The following is an 18,487-nucleotide window of genomic DNA, read 5'->3' as shown; positions in this document are numbered from 1 at the left end:
TTACATTTTGGTATCCTTTCTCAAAAACAAAGACACTCCTATTCCCAAAAAAGTTTGTTATGTTAAGAAAGCATGATTTAAATCAGTGGTTCTCAACCTTAATGCTGTGACCTTTTGATACATTTCCTCATGCTGTGGTAACCCCATAAAATTATTTTCATTGCTACTCTATAATTGTAATTTTATTACTATTATGAATTGTGATGTAATATCTTATATGTGACCCCCTCCAAAGGAGTTACAACACACAGGTTGAGAACCACTGATTTATACTTACAAAAAAAAAAGTTTAAATTTAAGCCACTGTTTTTTCTTTTCTTCACACTAAACTATGCAAGCCACTATTTTTAAGCTTCACAGTCTGATACCATGGTAAGCAAGTGAGCTTTGAAATATTAACTCAAGAAGGCATGTATGGAGAGGAAAAGACATCTATCTCTTTCCACTCACTCAACGGTGGGAATGAAGAGGGGGAGGGGAGAGCAGGGTCTTTGGAGGGTGTTTGATAACGTACATGTATTGTGACTAACTAGGAATGGCAAAATGACAGAGGAGCACTTACATGCACGGCCCCTTTAACAAGGAAAGAAAGGGTGAGCTAACCAAATCTGTCTCCTGGAGTAGAAGCACTGCTCTTTGACCTGACACACTCGCATGCTTATTCTCAGTTATTATATTTGTTTTTTATTCTTAGATTCATGATGTTGCTATCTAAAATTGAGAGATCATCAGAGAAAACCATGGAGATAATGAAAAATTTAACTAGTATACAGGTTTGTACTTTTTCTTACATATAATTTTCATGCCTCCACTATCTGTTTTGAAAAAGGAAAGAGTCCTATATTTAAGAATTCACTCCAGTTAAGAGTTTTTAGGGTATATAATTTATTTCTCATGGTAAGCTCCATAGTTGTAATATGTAATGGTTAACTATAATATTTTAGTTTTAGTTAACTTTTCACATTTAAAAGTAATTTGTAGATTATGAGATTGTGTTAGAGGATATATATATATATGCTGTTTGCTGAGGGCATTCTTTCAGAACAACATTTATTTATTTGTTTCTTTTATTGGATATTTATTTTTTCTTTTATTGAATATTTTCTTTATTTACATTTCAAATGTTATCCCTTTTTAGGTCTCCCTTCCGAAAACCCCCTATTCCATTCCCCCTCCCCCTGCTTCTATGAAGGTACCCACCCACCCACCTGCCTGCCCGCCCCTCCCGCCTTCCCACTGGGACGTTCCCCTATACTGAGGCATCAAATCCCCTCAGGCCCAAGGGCTGCTTCTCCCACTAATGACCAACAAGGCCATCCTCTACCACATATGTGGCCATAGCCAAGGATCCCTCCGTATGTACTCTTTGGCTGGTAGTCCAGTCCCTGGGAGCTCCAAGGGTCTGGCCAGTTGATACTGTTGCTCCCCTCCCCATGGGGCTGCAAACCCCCTCAGCTCCTTCACTCTCTTCTCCAACTCCTCCATCTGGGACCCCGTGCTCAGTCCAATGGTTTGCTACAAGTGTCTACCTCTGTATTTGTCAGGCTCTGGCAGATCCTCTTAGGAGACAGCAATATCAGGCTCTTGTCAGTAAGCACTTCCTAGCATCCACAATAGCATTCAGGTTTGGTGGCTGTATATGGGATGGATCCCCAGGTAGGGCAGTCTCTGGATGGCCTTTCCTTCAGTCTCTGCTTCACTTTGTCTCTCTATCTCCTCCCATGGGCATATTGTTCCCCCTCACCCCCCCCACCCCCATCTAAGAAGGGCCAAAGCACCCACACTTTGGCCTTCCTTCTTCTTGAGCTTCATGTGGTCTGTGAATTGTATCTTGGGTATTCTGAACTTTTGGGCGAATAACTACTTATCAGTGAGTACATGCCATGTGTATTCTTTTGTGACTGAGTTACCTCAACCGGGATGATATTCTCAAGTTCCATCCATTTGCCTGTGAATTTCATGAAGTCATTGTTTTTAATAACTGAGTAGTACTCCACTGTATAAATGTACCACATTTTCTGTATCCATTCCTCTGTTGAGGAATATCTTGTGGCTATTTTGTATATGCTGCTATGAACATAGTGGAGCATGTGTGCTTATTACATGTTAGAGCATCTTCTGGGTATATGTCAAGGAATGGTATACCTGGGCCCTTAGGTAGTACTATGCCCAATTTTCTGAGGAACCACCAGACTGATTTCCAGAGTGGTTGTACCAGCTTGCAATCGCACCAGCAATAGAAGAGTGTTCCTCTTTTTCCACATCCTTGCCAGCATCTGCTGTCACCTGAGTTTTTGATCTTAGCCATTCTGATTGATGTAAGGTGGAATCTCAGGGTCATTTTGATTTGCATTTCCCTGATGATAAAGGATGTTGAACATTTCTTTAGGTGCTTCTCAGTCATTTGAGTTCCTTAGTTGAGAATTCTCTATTTAGCTCTGTTCCCCGATTTTTTAATAGGGTTATTTTGTTCTCTGGAGTCTAACTTCTTGAGTTCTTTGTATATATTGGATATTAGCCTTCTATTAGATGTAGGGCTGGTAAGACCTATTCCCAATCTGTTCGTTGCCATTTTGTCCTATTGACAGTATCCTTTGCCTTACAGGAGCTTTGCAATTTTATGAGGTCCCATTTGTCAAATCTTTTTTTTCTTTATTGATATATTTTTTAATTTACATTTCAAATGATTTCCCCCTTTCTGGGTCCCCACTCCCCGCAAGTCCCATAAGCCCTCTTCCCTCCCCCTGTTCCTCCATCTACCCCTTCCCACTTCCCTGTTCTGGTATTCCCCTATACTGTTGCATTGCGTCTTTCCAGAACCAGGGGCCACTCCTCCATTCTTTTTAGACATCATTTAATATGTGGATTATGTCTTGGGTATTCAAAGTTTCTAGGCTAATATCCACTTATCAGTGAGTGCATACCATGACTGATCTTTTGAGACTGGGTTACCTCACTTAGTATGATGTTCTCCAGCTCCATCAATTTGTCTAAGAATTTCATGAATTCATTGTTTCTAATGGCTAAGTAGTACTCCATTGTGTAAATATACCACATTTTTTTTTTATCCATTCCTCTGTTGAAGGACACCTGGATTCTTTCCAGCTTCTAGCTACTACAAATAGGGCTGCTATGAACATAGTGGAGTATGTGTCCTTATTGCATGCTGAAGAATCCTCTGGGTATATGCCCAGGAGTGGTATAGCAGGGTCCTCAGGAAGTGTCATGCCCAGTTTTCTGAGGAATCGCCAGACTGATTTCCAAAGTGGTTGCACCATCTTGCAATCCCACCAGCAGTGGAGGAGTGTTCCTCTTTCTCCACATCCTCGCCAACACCTGCTGTCTCCTGAGTTTTTGACCTTAGCCATTCTGACTGGTGTGAGGTGAAATCTCAGGGTTGTTTTGATTTGCATTTCCCTAATGATTAATGATGTTGAACATGCTAAAAGTCTTGGAAAGGATAGGAATTCAAGGCCCATATCTAAACATAGTAAAAGCAATATACAGCAAACCGGTAGCCAACATCAAACTAAATGGAGAGAAACTTGAAGCAATCCCACTAAAATCAGGGACTAGACAAGGCTGCCCCCTCTCTCCATATCTTTTCAATATAGTTCTTGAAGTCCTAGCTAGAGCAATTAGACAACATAAGGAGGTCAAAGGGATACAAATTGGAAAGGAAAAAGTCAAACTATCACTATTTGCAGATGATATGATAGTATACTTAAATGACCCCAAAAACTCTACTAGAGAACTCTGACAGCTGATAAACAACTTCAGCAAAGTGGCTGGCTACAAAATCAATGCAAGCAAATCAGTAGCCTTTATATACTCAAAGGATAAGCAGACTGAGAAAGAAATTAGGGAAATGACACCCTTCGCAATAGCCACAAACAGCATAAAGTATCTTGGGGTGACTCTAACCAAACAAGTGAAAGACCTATATGACAAGAACTTCAGATCTCTGAAGAAGGAAATCGAAGAAGATCTCAGAAAATGGAAAAATCTTCCATGCTCGTGTATTGGCAGGATTAATATAGTTAAAATGGCCATCTTGCCAAAGGCAATCTACAGATTCAATGCTATCCCTATAAAAATCCCAACCCAGTTCTTCACAGAGCTAGAAACAGCAATTCTCAAATTCATCTGGAATAACAAAAAACCCAGGATAGCTAAAACTATTCTCAACAGTAAAAGAACTTCAGAGGGATTCAGTATCCCAGACCTCAAACTTTACTACAGAGCAATAGTGATAAAAAAAAAAAAAAAAAAAAACTGCATGGTATTGGTACAATGTCAGGCAAGCGGATCAATGGAATAGGATTGAAGACCCAGAAATGAACCCACACACCTATGGTCACTTGATCTTCGACAAAGGAGCTGAAAGCATCCAGTGGAAAAAAGATAGTCTTTTCAACAAATGGTGCTGGTTCAATTGGAGGTCAGCATGCAGAAGAATGCAAATCGATCTATTCTTATCTCCTTGTACCAAGCTCAACTCCAAATGTATCAAGGACCTCCACATAAAACCTGACACACTGAAACTAATAGAAAAGAAACTGGGGAAGACCCTTGAGGACATGGGCTCAGGGGAAAAGTTCCTAAATAGAACACCAATAGCTTACGCTCTAAGATCAAGAATTGACAAATGGGACCTCATAAAAGTTTCTGTAAGGCAAAGGACACTGTCAAAAGGACAAAACCGTCAACCAATAGATTGGGAAAGGATCTTCACCAACCCTAAATCCAACAGAGGGCTAATATCTAATATATACAAAGAACTCAAGAAGGTAGAACCCAGAGAACCAAATAACCCCATTAAAAAGTGGGGTATGGAGCTAAACAAAGAATTTTCACATGAAGAACTTCAGAGGGCTGAGAAACACCTTAAGAAATGTACAACATCATTAATCATTAGGGAAATGCAAACCATTTGTCAATTCTTGATCTTAGAGCATAAGCAATTGATATTCTGTTCAGGAAATTTTCCCCTGTGCCTATGTGTTCAAGGCTTGTCCCCACTTTCTCTTATATTAGATTCAGTGTATCTGGTTTTATGGATTTTATCAAATGCTTTCTTGGCATCTAATGAAATGATCATGTGGCTTTTTTCTTTGAGTTTGTTTATATAGTGGATTACATTGGTGGATTTCCTTATACTGAACTATCCCTGCATCCCTGGGATAAAGCGTACTTGGTCATTGTGAATGGTCGTTTTAATGTGTTCTTGGATTCAGGTTTGGGAGAATTTTATTGAGTATTTTTTCATTGATGTTCATAAGGAAAATTGACCTGAAGTTCTCTGTTGGGTCTTTGTGGTTTTAGCATCAGTAAAATTGTTGCTTCATAGAATTAATTGAGTTGTATTCCTTCTGTTTCTATTTTGTGGAATAGTTTGAAGAGTATCAGTATTAGGTCTTCTTTGAAAGTCTGATAGAACTCTGCATTAAACTCATCTGGTCCTGTGCTTTATTTGGTTGGGAGTCTTTTTAATGACTGCTTCTATTTCTTAAGAGGTTATGGGACTGTTTAAATGGTTCATCTGATCCTGATTTAACTTTGATATTTCGTATCTGTCTAAAAAAAATTGTCCATTTCATCCAGATTTTCCAGTTTTGTTGAGTATAGGCTTTTGTAGTAGGATCTGATAATTTTATTAATTTCCTCAGATTCTGTTGTTACATCTCCCTTTTCATTTCTGATTTTGTTCATTTGGATACTGTCTCTGTGCCCTCTGGTTAGTGTGGCTAAGGAGTTATCTATCTTGTTGATTTTTCTCAAAGAACCAGCTCCTGATTTTGTTGATTCTTTGTATAGTTCTTTTTGTTACTACTTGATTGATTTCAGCCCTGAGTTTGATGATTTCCTGCCATCCACTCCTCTTGGATGTATTTGCTTCTTTTTTTTTTTTTTTTTTTTTTTTTTTAAGAGCTTCCAGGTGTCCTGTTAAGCTGCTAGTGTATGCTGTCTCCAGTTTCTTTTTAGAGGCACTCGGAGCTATGAGTTTTCCTCTTAGCACTGCTTTCATTGTGTCCCATAAGTTTGGGTATGTTATGCCTTCATTTTCATTAAATTCTAAAAAGTCTTTAATTTCTTCATTTCTTCTTTGACCAAGTTATCATTGAGTAGGGCATAGTTCAGATTCCATGTGTATGTGGGCTTTCTGTTGTTTTTGTTGCTATTGAAGACCACCCTTAGTCCATGGTTATCTGATAGGATGGACTGGATTATATCAGTCTTCTTGTATCTGTTGAGGCCTGTTTTGTGACCAATTATATGGTCAGGTTTGGAGAAGGTACCATGAGGAGCTGATAAGAAGGTATATTGTTTTCTTTTAGGATGAAATGTTCTATAGGTATCTATTGAATCCATTTGGCCCATAATTTCTGTTAGTTTCACTGTGACTCTGTTTAGTTTGTGTTTCTATGATCTGTCCATTGCTGAGAGTAGGTTGTTGAAGTCTCCCACTATTATTGTGTAAAGTGCAATGTGTGCTTTTAGCTTTAGTAAAGTTTCTTTTATGAATGTAGGCGCCCTTGCATTTAGAACATAGATGTCCAGCTTCATTCTTGGGACCATTTGCTTGGAAAATTGTTTTCTAGCCCTTTACACTGAGGTAGTTTCTGTCTTTGACACTGAGGTGTGTTTCCTGTATACAGCAAAATGCTGGATCCTATTTATGTATCCAGTCTGTTGATCTATGTGATTTTATTGGGGAACTGAATCCATTGATGTTAAGAGATATTAAGGAATAGTAATTGTTGCTTCCTGTTATTTTGGTTGTTAGACTTGGAATTATGTTTGTGTGGTTATCTTCTTTTACGTTTGTTGAAAGAAGATTACTTTCTTGCTTTTTCTAGGGTGTAGTATCTCTCCTTGTGTTAGAGGTTTCCATCTGTTTTTCTTTATAGGGCTGGATTTGTGGAAAGATACTGTATAACTTTGGTTTTATCATGAAAAAAATGTTTCTCCACCTAAGGTAAATAAGAGTTTTGCTGGGTATAGTAGCCTGGGCTGGCATTTGTGTTCTCTACGGGTCTGTATGACATCTGCCTAGGTGAGAAGCCTGGTGTAATTCTGATAGGTCTGCCTTTATATGTTGCTTGACCTTTTTCCTTTACTTCTTTTAATATTCTTTCTTTGTTTTGTATATTTGGTGTTTTGACTATTATGTGACAGGAGGAATTTCTTTTCTGGTCCAATCTATTTGGAGTTCTGTAGAATACTTGTATGTTTATGGACATTTCTTTCTTTAGATTAGGGAAGTTTTCTTCAGTAATTTTGTTGAAGATACTTATTGGCTCTTTAAGTTGGGAATCCTCACTCTCTTCTATACCTATTATCCTTAGGTTTGGTCTACTCATTGTGTCCTGGATTTCCTGGATGTATTAAGTTAGGAGTTTTTGCATTTTGCATTTTCTTTCACTGCTGTGTCAATGTTTTCTATGGTATCTTCTGCACCTGAGATTCTCTCTTCTATCTCTTGTATTCTGTTGGTGATGCTTGCATCTATGACTCCTGATCTCTTTCCTAGGTTTTCTATCTCCAGGGTTGTCTCCATTTGTGATTTCTTTATTGTTTCTATTTCCATTTTTAGATCCTGGATGGTAATGTTCAAGTCTGTCACCTGTTTGGTTGTGTTTTCCTGTAATTCTTTAAGGGATTTTTGTGTTTCCTCTTTAAGGGCTTCTACCTGTTTACCTCTGTTCTCCTGTATTTAAGGGAGTTAATTATGTCCTTCTTAAAGGCCTCTATCATCATCATGAAATGTAATTTTAAATCAGAGTCTTACTTTTCTGGTGTGCTGGGGTATCCAGGGCTCACTGTGGTAGGAGTACTGGTTTCTGGTGATGCCAAGTAGCCTTGGTTGCTGTTGCTTATGTTCTTGTCCTTGCCTCTTGCCATCTGTTTATCTCTGGTGTTAGCTGATCTTGCTGTCTCACACTGTGGATTGTCCTTCCTGCAAGGCTGTGTGTCAGTACTCCTGGGAGACCAGTTCTCTCCAGGAGGAATTTGGGTATGGAGAGCTGTGGCATAGGGTCAGCTCCAGGGTGCAGATGTTAACCAGAAGGATCCTGTCTACTGCTGTTCCTTGGTTCCTGTGTCCTGATGGCTCTAGGTTGGTCCCTCTTGTACCAGGAATTTGAGCAGAAGTGGTGGTCTTACCTGTGCTCACAGGTGCGCTGGTATTTCTGGGAGACCATCTCTGGCAGATTGGTGGCACAGGGTCAGCTCCAGGCACAGATGGAAAGAGGATCCTGTCCCAGGCTGTTCCTCAGGTAGCAAATCTTTGGAGTTTAAGGCCAGCCTACTCTACATAAAGAAATTCTATCTCAAACCTTTACTACTCCCTAATCTGACAGAAAACAAAATTAGTCATTATAGAGCATGTAATGCGTAATGTACCAGGAAAACTCAAAATTCCTTATTTAAGATATTTTAAATAAAGAAGACAATGTATTATATTTCTTTTGCAAATAATCTCTTAATTGTAAAGAACTTACTTGATTCATTAAAAATAATTTTCTTTCAGGCTTTGGAGGGCAATAGACAACTTGAAGATCTCATTGGTGTTTCCCTAGTACCGTGCTCCTTAAAAAGTGAAGCAAAGAAAACCAAAGAACTAAGTAAGAAAAATTTGTGTATTTTTTAAAGATTTTTTTTAATTCATGTATTTTATGTATATGAGTATTTTGTTTGTCTACCAAACAGAGGGCATTGGATTCCATTATAGACAGTTGTAAGCCACCATGTGGGTGCTGGGAATTGAACTCAGGGCGTAGGGAAGAACAGCCAGTGGTCTTAACTGCTGAGACCTCTCTCCAGCACCTGGATTTTTAATGTTAAATTTTAGAGATAAACCTTCCAGTGTTTCTCAAGTTTCACACATATCCCAAAGCTGTCCAGATGGAAGTACTGTTAGCATCTTTAGAAGACTTGTGTTCTTTATCAGGATGTGTTGCTTTATGGCTTTCTCTTGAATTTGGAAAAAAAGATTGCACAGAGGAGGAGACTGCTAGCAGGCTTCCTTTACACTGGGCTCCTTTTCCAAGTAAGGTAGTAAGAGGGAACATCATTGTGCTTGATACCTATTGTCTCCATTGCTTTGATTATTCTTTTTCTACTGTTGCTTTTTCCAAACAATTAGACTATTAGTTCATATTCCTTTTTCGTTTGTTCACAGCACAGACTGTCCTGGATTCACTGTGTCCCCCAGGCTGTTCTTGAAGTCACAGCAATGCCCTCTTTTTTTTCAGCCTTCTGAATGCTGGGATTACAGGTGTGCACTAGCCACACCCAAGTATTCTATGTAAAGTCTTGAAAAAAAAAAGATTGTATGTGTTTGTGTTTGAGATTATCTATTCAATTGTGCACACCTGTGTGCAGGCATGGAGTGTTTTATAATACTGCTTGATCTTGTGAATCAGTATTTCTTCTTGAGTCCAAGACTTAGATTTTGTCATCTAGGCTGGACACCAGCACATCTTAGGGATTTTCCTATCCTTAGTCTACTTGAGATGGGATTCAGTCATGTACAAGATTCCCAGCTTGGTAAATGAGTACAGAGACCCAGATTCTAACTCTCACAATTGTTCAGCATGCTATCTCAAGCACTGTGCCATCTCCACAGCCCTTTATGTTACTTCTTAATGTGAGGGTGGCTTTGTTTTATTTTTTTCTCTTTTAGTGACAAAAGTAATAAAACAAAAGCTGCTTGAGAAGAAAAATTCAGGAATTCCTCCCAAAGGTAAGCTCATTACATGAAAAAATGTTTTCATGGGGCTGGAAAAATGGTTCACCAGCTGAAAGTCTTTGCCACTCCTTCAGAAAATCTGGTTTTGGTTCTTTACAGCCTATGTGGGCGCCTATAACCACCTAAAACTCCAATTTCTGGGGATTTGGTGCCTTCTTCATACCTATACAGGCACCAGGCACACATGGTCTTCAGACCTACATGTAGGCAAAACATTCATGCATGTAAAATAAATGTTTTTTTTTTTAAGAGAAGTGCAGGGAAAAAAGATGAGTACTTTTATGATCATTTCATGAACTACGATCATGTGTGTATGTAGATATTTATCCATTTTTAATTTTTTTCTAATTTAGTGAAATATAAGTACTTAATGTATGTCCTATTGACTTCCTGAATTCTATCGGTATATCTTGTAATGGCTTCCTTTTCGTCTCTCATTTCATTAATTTGAGTGTTGAGGCTTTTTTGTTTTTTTTTTTGTTTGTTTGTTTCATTTGTTTTGGGGGATTTGTTTATTTTTGGTTCTTTTTGCTAAGGATTTGTCAATTTTGTCTATCTTTTCAGAGAACCGGCTGTCTTATTGAGTCTTTATATTGCTGTTGTCTTTTCTTTTTAACTTTCATTTCATTAATTTCTGCTCTGATCTTATTTCTTTACCTCTGCTTTTTGATTTGGCTTGTTCTTGTTTTTCCAAGGCCCTAATCTACATCATTATGTTATCTATTTGACCTCTTTAACTTTTTAAAGTAGTTATAAATTCCCTTAATAGAGCGATTTTCATAGGGCTATTTGTATGTGTTTTTAATTTCATCCAATTCTTGGAATTTTTAATTTCCTTTTTGATCCCTTCAGTGATCTGTTCATCATTCAGCAGTGTGCCATCCAATCTGTATACGTTTGTATAGGTTCTATAGCTTTCATGTTGACTTGTAGTCTTATCCCTTTGTGGTCAGATAGCTATAAGAAATTATCTCAGCTTTCTTTTGTTGTTAGAACTTGATTTGTATTGTAGTATATAATCTATTTTAGAGAAAGTTCTATGTTATACTATGAAGAATGTATATTATTCAGTGTTTGGTTAGAATCTTCTGAAGTGGTACTCTGATGAGTCCAGCAGGCTCCTACAGGAGCCTTCAGGTGTCTGCTTCGGGATCAGAACAGCCTGGGGCACAGCACTCGGTCTCCAGGAAGTGCAAGAGACCTGGTGTGCACCCGGAAGCAGACTGGGAGCACACAGCGTGCTCCAGCACGGAGCTTAGGTTCCAGTCCTGAGGTCTCTGGCAGGAGCCTTCAGATCTCCGCTTCGGGATCCAGAACAGCCTGGGCTGCAACACCACATCTCCAGGTCCTGCAAGAGGCAAGAGGGGCATCCGGGAGGCCGGCTGGGAGGTGTCAGTGTGCTCTGGTAAGTCTAGCAGGTCCCTGCGGGAGCCTTCAGGTGTCTGCTTCGGGATCTGAACAGCCTGGACCACAGCACCTTGTCTCCAGGCAGTGCAGGAGGTCAGCTGTGCACCAGAGGCCACCTGGGAAGAGGCAGCTTGCACGGGTGAGTCCAGCTTTGACAAGACCAACTAACACCAGTGAGAACTAGATGGCAAAAGGCAAACGCAGGAACGTCACTAACAGAAATCAAGGCAATATGGCAGCATCTGAACCCAATTCTCCTTTAACAGCATGTCCTGGATACCCCATCACACCAGTAAAACAAGATTTGGATTTAAAATCACTGGTCATGATGCTGGTACAGGAACACATGAAGGACATTCTTAAAGAAATTCAGGAGAAAATGGACCAAAAGTTAAAAGCCCTTACAAGGGAAACACAAAAATCATTGAAAGAAATTCAGGAGAATACAAAAGCCAATAAGGAGGAAACGCAAAAATCACTTAAAGAAATACAGGAGAAGTTTGGTCAATAGGCTGAGGTCATGAAAGAGGAAACACAAAAATCTCTTAAAGAATTACAGGAAAGCACAAACAAGCAAGTGAAGGAGCTAAGCAAAACCATCCAGGATCTAAAATCAGAAGTAGAAACAACTAAGAAAACTCAAAGGGAGACAACTTTGGAGATAGAAAGCCTTGGGAAGAAATCAGGGGACAGAGATGCAGATATCAACAACAGAATACAAGAGATAGAAGAAAGAATCTCAGATGCTGAAGATACCATAGAAACCATGGACTCAACAGTTAAAGAAAATGCAAAATGCAAAAAGCTTGTAACCCAAAATATCCAGGAAATCCAGGACACAATGAGAAGACCAAACCTAAGGATTATAGGCATAGATGAGAGTGAAGATTTACAACTTAAAGGGCCAGCAAATATCTTCAATAAAATTATGGAAGAAAACTTCCCTAACCTAAAGAGAGAGATGCCCATGAATATACAAGAAGCCTACAGAACTCCAAACAGGCTGGACCAGAGCAGAAATACCTACCATCACATAATAATCAAAACCCCAAATGTACTAAACAAAGAAAGAATATTAAAGGCAGTAAGAGAAAAAGGCCAAGTAACATATAAAGGAAGACCTATCAGAATCACAGCAGACTTTTCACCTGAGACTATGAAAGCTAGAAGATCCTGGGCAGATCTCATACAGACTCTAAGAGAACACAAATGCCAGCCAAAACTACTATACCCAGCAAAACTCTCAATCACCATAGATGGAGAAACTAAGATATTCCATGACAAAACCAAGTTTACACAATATCCATCCACAAACCCAGCCCTACAAAGGATAATAGGAGGAAAACACCAATACAAGGAGGGAAACTTCACACTGGAAAAAGCAAGATAGTAACCTTTTCTCATCAAACCCAAAAGAAGTTAACCAATCAAATTTAAAAAATAATGTCAAAAATGACAGGAATTAACAATCACTATTCCTTAATATCTCTTAACATCAATGGAATCAATGCCCTAATAAAAAGACATAGACTAACCAACTGGATACATAAACAGGACCCTACATTTTGCTGCATACAGGAAACACACCTCAGGGTCAAAGACAAACACCACCTTAGAGTAAAAGGCTGGAAGACAATTTTACAAGCAAATGGTCTCAGGAAACAAGCTGGAGTAGCCATTCTAATATCAGATAAAATTGACTTTCAACCCAAAGTCATCAAAAGAGACTCTGAGGGACACTTCTTGCTGGTCAAAGGAAAAATACAAGAAGAAGAACTCTCAATCCTGAACATCTATGCTCCAAATGCAAGGGCACCCTCATTCATAAAAGAAACTTTATTAAAGCTCAAAGCACACATTGCACCTAACACAATAATTGTGGGTGACTTCAACACTGCACTTTCCTCAATGGACCGATCAGGAAAACAGAAACTGAACAGGAACACAATGAAACTAATTGAAGCTTTGGACCAATTAGATTTAACAGATATATATAGAACATTCTATCCTAAAGCAAAAGAATATACCTTTTTCTCAGCACCTCATGGTACCTTCTCCAAAATCGACCATATAATTGGTCACAAGACAGACCTCAACAAATATAAGAAGATCGAACTAATCCCATGCCTTCTATCAAATCACTATGGAGTAAAAGTGGTCTTCAATAGCAACAAAAACAACAGAAAACCCACATACACATGGAAACTGAACAATATTCTACTCAATGATACCTTGGTCAAGGAAGAAATAAAGAAAGAAATTAAAGACTTTTTAGAACACAATGAAAATGAAGACACAACATACCCAAATCTATGGGACACAATGAAAGCAGTGCTAAGAGGAAAACTCATAGCCCTGAGTGCCTCCAAAAAGAAAATGGAGAGAGCATACATTACCAGCTTAATGACACACCTGAAAGCCCTGGAACAAAAAGAAGCTATTTCACCCAGGAGGAGTAGAAGGCAGGAAATCATCAAACTCAGGGCGGAAATCAATCAAGTAGAAACAAAAAGAACCATACAAAGAATCAACAAAATCAGGAGCTGGTTCTTTGAGAAAATCAACAAGATAGATAAACCCTTAGCCAGACTGACCAAAGGGCACAGAGAAAGTATCCAGATTAACAAACTTAGAAATGAAAAGGGAGATATAACAACAGAAACTGAGGAAATTCAAAAAATCATTAGATCCTACTACAAAAGCCTATACTCAGCACAACTGGAGAATCTGGAGGAAATGGACAGTTTCCTAGACAGATATCCGACACCAAAACTAAATCAGGATCAAATAGATCAACTAAACAATCCCATAACACCTGAAGAAATAAAAAGGGTCATAGAAAGTCTCCCAACCAAAAAAAGCACGGGACCAGATGGCTTCAGTGCAAAATTCTATCAGACCTTCATAGAAGACCTAACACCAATACTCTTTAAACTATTCCACAAAATAGAAACAGAAGGAACTCTACCCAACTCGTTCTATGAAGCCACAATTACGCTGATACCAAAACCACACAAAGATCCAACTAAGAAAGAGAATTTCAGGCCAATTTCTCTTATGAATATTGATGCAAAAATACTTAATACAATTCTTGCCAACCGAATCCAAGAACACATCAAAATGATCATCCACCATGATCAAGTAGGTTTCATCCCAGGGCTGCAGGGATGGTTCAATATAAGGAAATCCATCAATGCTATCCACTACATAAACAAACTCAAAAACAATATGATCATCTCATTAGATGCAGAAAAAGCATTTGACAAAATTCAGCATCCTTTCATGCTAAAAGTCTTGGAAAGAACAGGAATTCAAGGCCCATATCTAAACATCGTTAAAGCAATATACAGCAAACTGGTAGCCAACGTCAAACTAAACAGTGAGAAACTTGAAGCAATCCCACTAAAATCAGGGACTAGACAAGGCTGTCCTCTCTCTCCATATCTTTTCAATATAGTACTTGAAGTTCTAGCTAGAGCAATTAGACAGCATAAGGAGGTCAAGGGGATACAAATTGGAAAGGAAGAAGTCAAATTATCACTATTTGCAGATGACATGATAGTCTACTTAAGTGACCCGAAAACCTCCACCAGAGAACTCTTACAGCTGATAAACAACTTCAGCAAAGTGACTGGTTATAAAATCAACTCAAGCAAATCAGTTAGTTGCCTTCCTATACTCAAAGGATAAGCAGGCTGAGAAAGAAGTTAGGGAAATGACACCCTTCACAATAGCCACAAACAATATAAAGTATCTTGGTGTGACTCTAGCCAAACAAGTGAAAGATCTATATGACAAGAACTTCAGGTCTCTGAAGAAGGAAATTGAAGAAGACCTCAGAAAATGGAAAAATCTGCCATGCTCCTGGATCGGCAGGATTAATATAGTTAAAATGGCCATCTTGCCAAAAGCAATCTACAGATTCAATGCAATCCCCATCAAAATCCCAACTCAGTTCTTCACAGAGTTAGAAAAAGCAATTCTCAAATTCATCTGGAATAACAAAAAACCCAGGATAGCTAAAACTATTCTCAACAACAAAAGAAATTCTGGGGGAATCAGTATCCCTGACTTCAAGCAATACTACAGAGCAATAGTGTTAAAAACTGCATGGTATTGGCACAGTGGCAGACAAGTGGACCAATGGAATAGAATTGAAGATCCATAAATGAACCCATATACCTATGGTCACTTGATCTTCGACAAAGGAACCAAAAACAGCCAGTGGAAAAAAGATAGCCTTTTCAACAAATGGTGCTGGTTCAATTGGAGGTCAGCATGCAGAAGAATGCAAATTGATCCATTCTTATCTCCATGTACTAAACTTCACTCCAAGTGGATCAAGGACCTCCATGTAAAACCAGACACACTGAAACTAATAGAAAAGAAACTGGGGAAGACCCTAGAGGACATGGGCACAGGGGAAAAGTTCCTGAACAGATCACCAATAGCTTATGCTCTAAGATCAAGAATTGACAAATGGGACCTCATAAAATTACAAAGTTTCTGTAAGGCAAAGGGCACTGTTAAAAGGACAAAATGGCAACCATCAAATTGGGAAAGGATATTCACCAACCCTACATCTGATAGAGGGCTAATATCCAATATATACAAAGAACTCAAGAAGTTAGACCCCAGGGAACCAAATAACCCTATTAAAAAATGGGGTACAGATCTAAACAAAGAATTTTCACGTGAAGAAATTCGGATGGCCGAGAGACACCTTAAGAAGTGCTCAACATCATTCGTCATTAGGGAAATGCAAATCAAAACAACCCTGAGATTTCACCTTACACCAGTCAGAATGGCTAAGGTCAAAAACTCAGGAGACAGCAGGTGTTGGCGAGGATGCTGAGAAAGAGGAACACTCCTCCACTGCTGGTGGGGCTGTAAGATGGTACAACCACTTTGGAAATCAGTCTGGCGGTTCCTCAGAAAACCGGACATGACACTTCTGGAGGACCCTGCTATACCTCTCCTGGGCATATACCCAAAGGATTCCCCGGCATGCAATAAAGACACATGCTCCATTATGTTCAAAGCAGCCTTATTTATAATAGCCAGAAGCTGGAAAGAACCCAGATGCCCCTCAAAGGAGGAATGGATACAGAAAATGTGGTATATTTACACAATAGAATACTACTCAGCAATTAGAAACAATGAATTCACAAAATTTTTAGGCAAATGGTTTGATCTGGAAAATATCATCCTAAGTAAGGTAACTCAGTCACAAAAGAATACACATGGAATGCAATCTCTGATAAGTGGATATTAATTAACCCAGAAGCCCTGAATACCCAAGGCACAAATTGCATAACAAATGACTCCCATGAAGAAGTATGGAGAAGGTCCTGATCCTAGAAAGGATTGATCTAGCATGGGAAGGGAATATAAGGACAGAGAAAAACAGGAGGGAGGTGATTGGAGAATGGATGGAGAGAAGAAGGTTTATGGGACATATGGGGAGGGGGGGATCTGGGAAAGGGGAAATCATATGGAATGTAAACAAAGAATATAGAAAATAAAAATATTAAAAAAAGAGAATTTTCTGAAGTGTCTGTTAGGTCCATCTGTGATCTCACTTAACTCACATGTTTTTCTTGTTTATTTTTTGTCGAGGTACTGATGCAATTAGGTTGTTGATGTTATCCACTGTGGTGGTTTGAATAAGAATGGCACCCAAAGGCTCATATATTTGAATGCCTGATCATTAGTGAGTGGCACTACTTGACAGAGATTAGGGGGTGTGACCTTTTTGGAGGAATCACTAGAGGTTTGGGGCTTTAAGGTTTCAGAAGCCCAGGCCAGGCTCAGTGGCTCTTTCTCTTTTTGATGCCTGCTGATCCTGATGTAGTGTCCCGACCCGCAGGACAGTTAACAGGGTTCCTTAAGCCACCTAGAAGAAAGGTGATGGGGCGACAAGACAGTAGAGAGAAGCCGAACAGCCTGTCTAGTCCAGATCAAGCTGTCAAACTTTAATTTTCACACAAGTCAATATAAAGGGAAGCATACAAGGTTTGGGAGGGGTAAAGGAGGAACAATCTCAGGGGGTTGACATCATTTCTAAGAAACAGTTTCTCATAATTTCTGGGTAAGGCTAGTTATTGCTGCTGGAATTTTGGCATGATAAAGGGGGGTCATGAGGAGGTGAAGTGGAAAGGGGTTGCTATAGTAACCTATCTACAGATGAACTTCAAAAGGAGGGGGTTTTAAGATTTACATAGGAATATTTCCTGGCATGGAGATCTAAGTGAGAATGACTCCTGGTATCGAGGTCTCCTGGCACTGAGAGCCAGGTGGGGCTGGCTCCTGGTACAGAGAGTTATTGGCATTGAGTTCTAAGTGAGGATGTCTCCTGGCAATGTAGAACTCTCAGACACCTCTCCAGCATCATGTCTCCCAACATACCATAATGGTATTGGACTAAACCTATGAAACTGTAAACCAGTCCCAATTAAATGTTTTCTTATTATGAGAATTGCCATGGTTCTGGTATCTCTTCACAGAAACAGAACATTGACTAAGATACCATTAATGTATTGGGATTCACCTGTGTCTCTACATGTAGTAGTGTTTCATGTGTGAAATTAAGTCACACATGATCAGTGCACATGTGTTTAAAATGGCAATGTCCTCTTGGTAGATTGTTGCTTTAATTCTTCCTTCTCTCTTTCAATCTTGCTTTGAAGTCTAGGTTGTCAGACATTAGCAATATCTGCTTGTTTCCTAGTTTCATTTTCTCCAAAAATGTATTTTACATTCTTTCACTTTTTCACTTGACTGGCCCTTTTTTTTTTTTTTTGAGACAGGGTTTCTCCGTATAGCCCTTGCTGTCCTGGAACTCACTCTGTAGACCAGGCTGGCCTCGAACTCAGAAATCCACCTGCCTCTGCCTCCCAGAGTGCTGGGATTACAGGCATGCACCACCACCGCCCAGCTGCCTGACCCTTTTCTTTTGTCTTGTTTTGTCTATGTGTGGTATACATACATGTGTGTATTCATTCATGTGACATTGGCTGCAGTTTGACATTGGCTGTCCTCCTTGATTGCTGTCCACCTAACATATATGGCAGGTCTCTTACTTGAAACCAGAGCTTGCCAGTTTGGCTAATCTAGCTAGGCAATTTACTCTTGCAGTCTCTGTCTTCTGTGCACAGGCATTACAGGTAAGCCACCATATTCTCCTGGCATTTACATGGGTACTGGGGATCCAAACTCTGGTCTTTGTGTTTGCCCATTGAGCCTAAATATTAATGTGTGATAGTCAAGTGTGTTCTTAGAGACAACAAACAGACGGACCCTGCTTTGTTATTCATCTTGCTAGGC

The 18,487-nt window shown here is 39.3% G+C and overlaps 1 protein-coding gene across 4 annotated transcripts in view; it reads left to right on the top strand.

Annotated features, from left to right (window-relative positions):
• The window catches only part of Itgb3bp (integrin subunit beta 3 binding protein), a 56,577-nt gene that overhangs the window by 26,352 nt on the left and 11,738 nt on the right, over nucleotides 1-18,487 (top strand). For all 4 annotated transcript variants that reach the window (XM_052176837.1, XM_052176838.1, XM_052176834.1 and 1 more), the window contains 3 exons: nucleotides 695-773; nucleotides 8,534-8,627; nucleotides 9,689-9,748. In XM_052176837.1, the coding sequence (XP_052032797.1) occupies nucleotides 695-773; nucleotides 8,534-8,627; nucleotides 9,689-9,748 (233 nt within the window). The remainder of the gene's footprint in view (nucleotides 1-694; nucleotides 774-8,533; nucleotides 8,628-9,688; nucleotides 9,749-18,487) is intronic.

This window comes from Apodemus sylvaticus, chromosome 3 (assembly GCF_947179515.1).
Source record: "Apodemus sylvaticus chromosome 3, mApoSyl1.1, whole genome shotgun sequence".
In the NCBI taxonomy this organism is placed as follows: domain Eukaryota; kingdom Metazoa; phylum Chordata; class Mammalia; order Rodentia; family Muridae; genus Apodemus; species Apodemus sylvaticus.
This window is presented reverse-complemented; position numbering and strand designations above follow the sequence as displayed.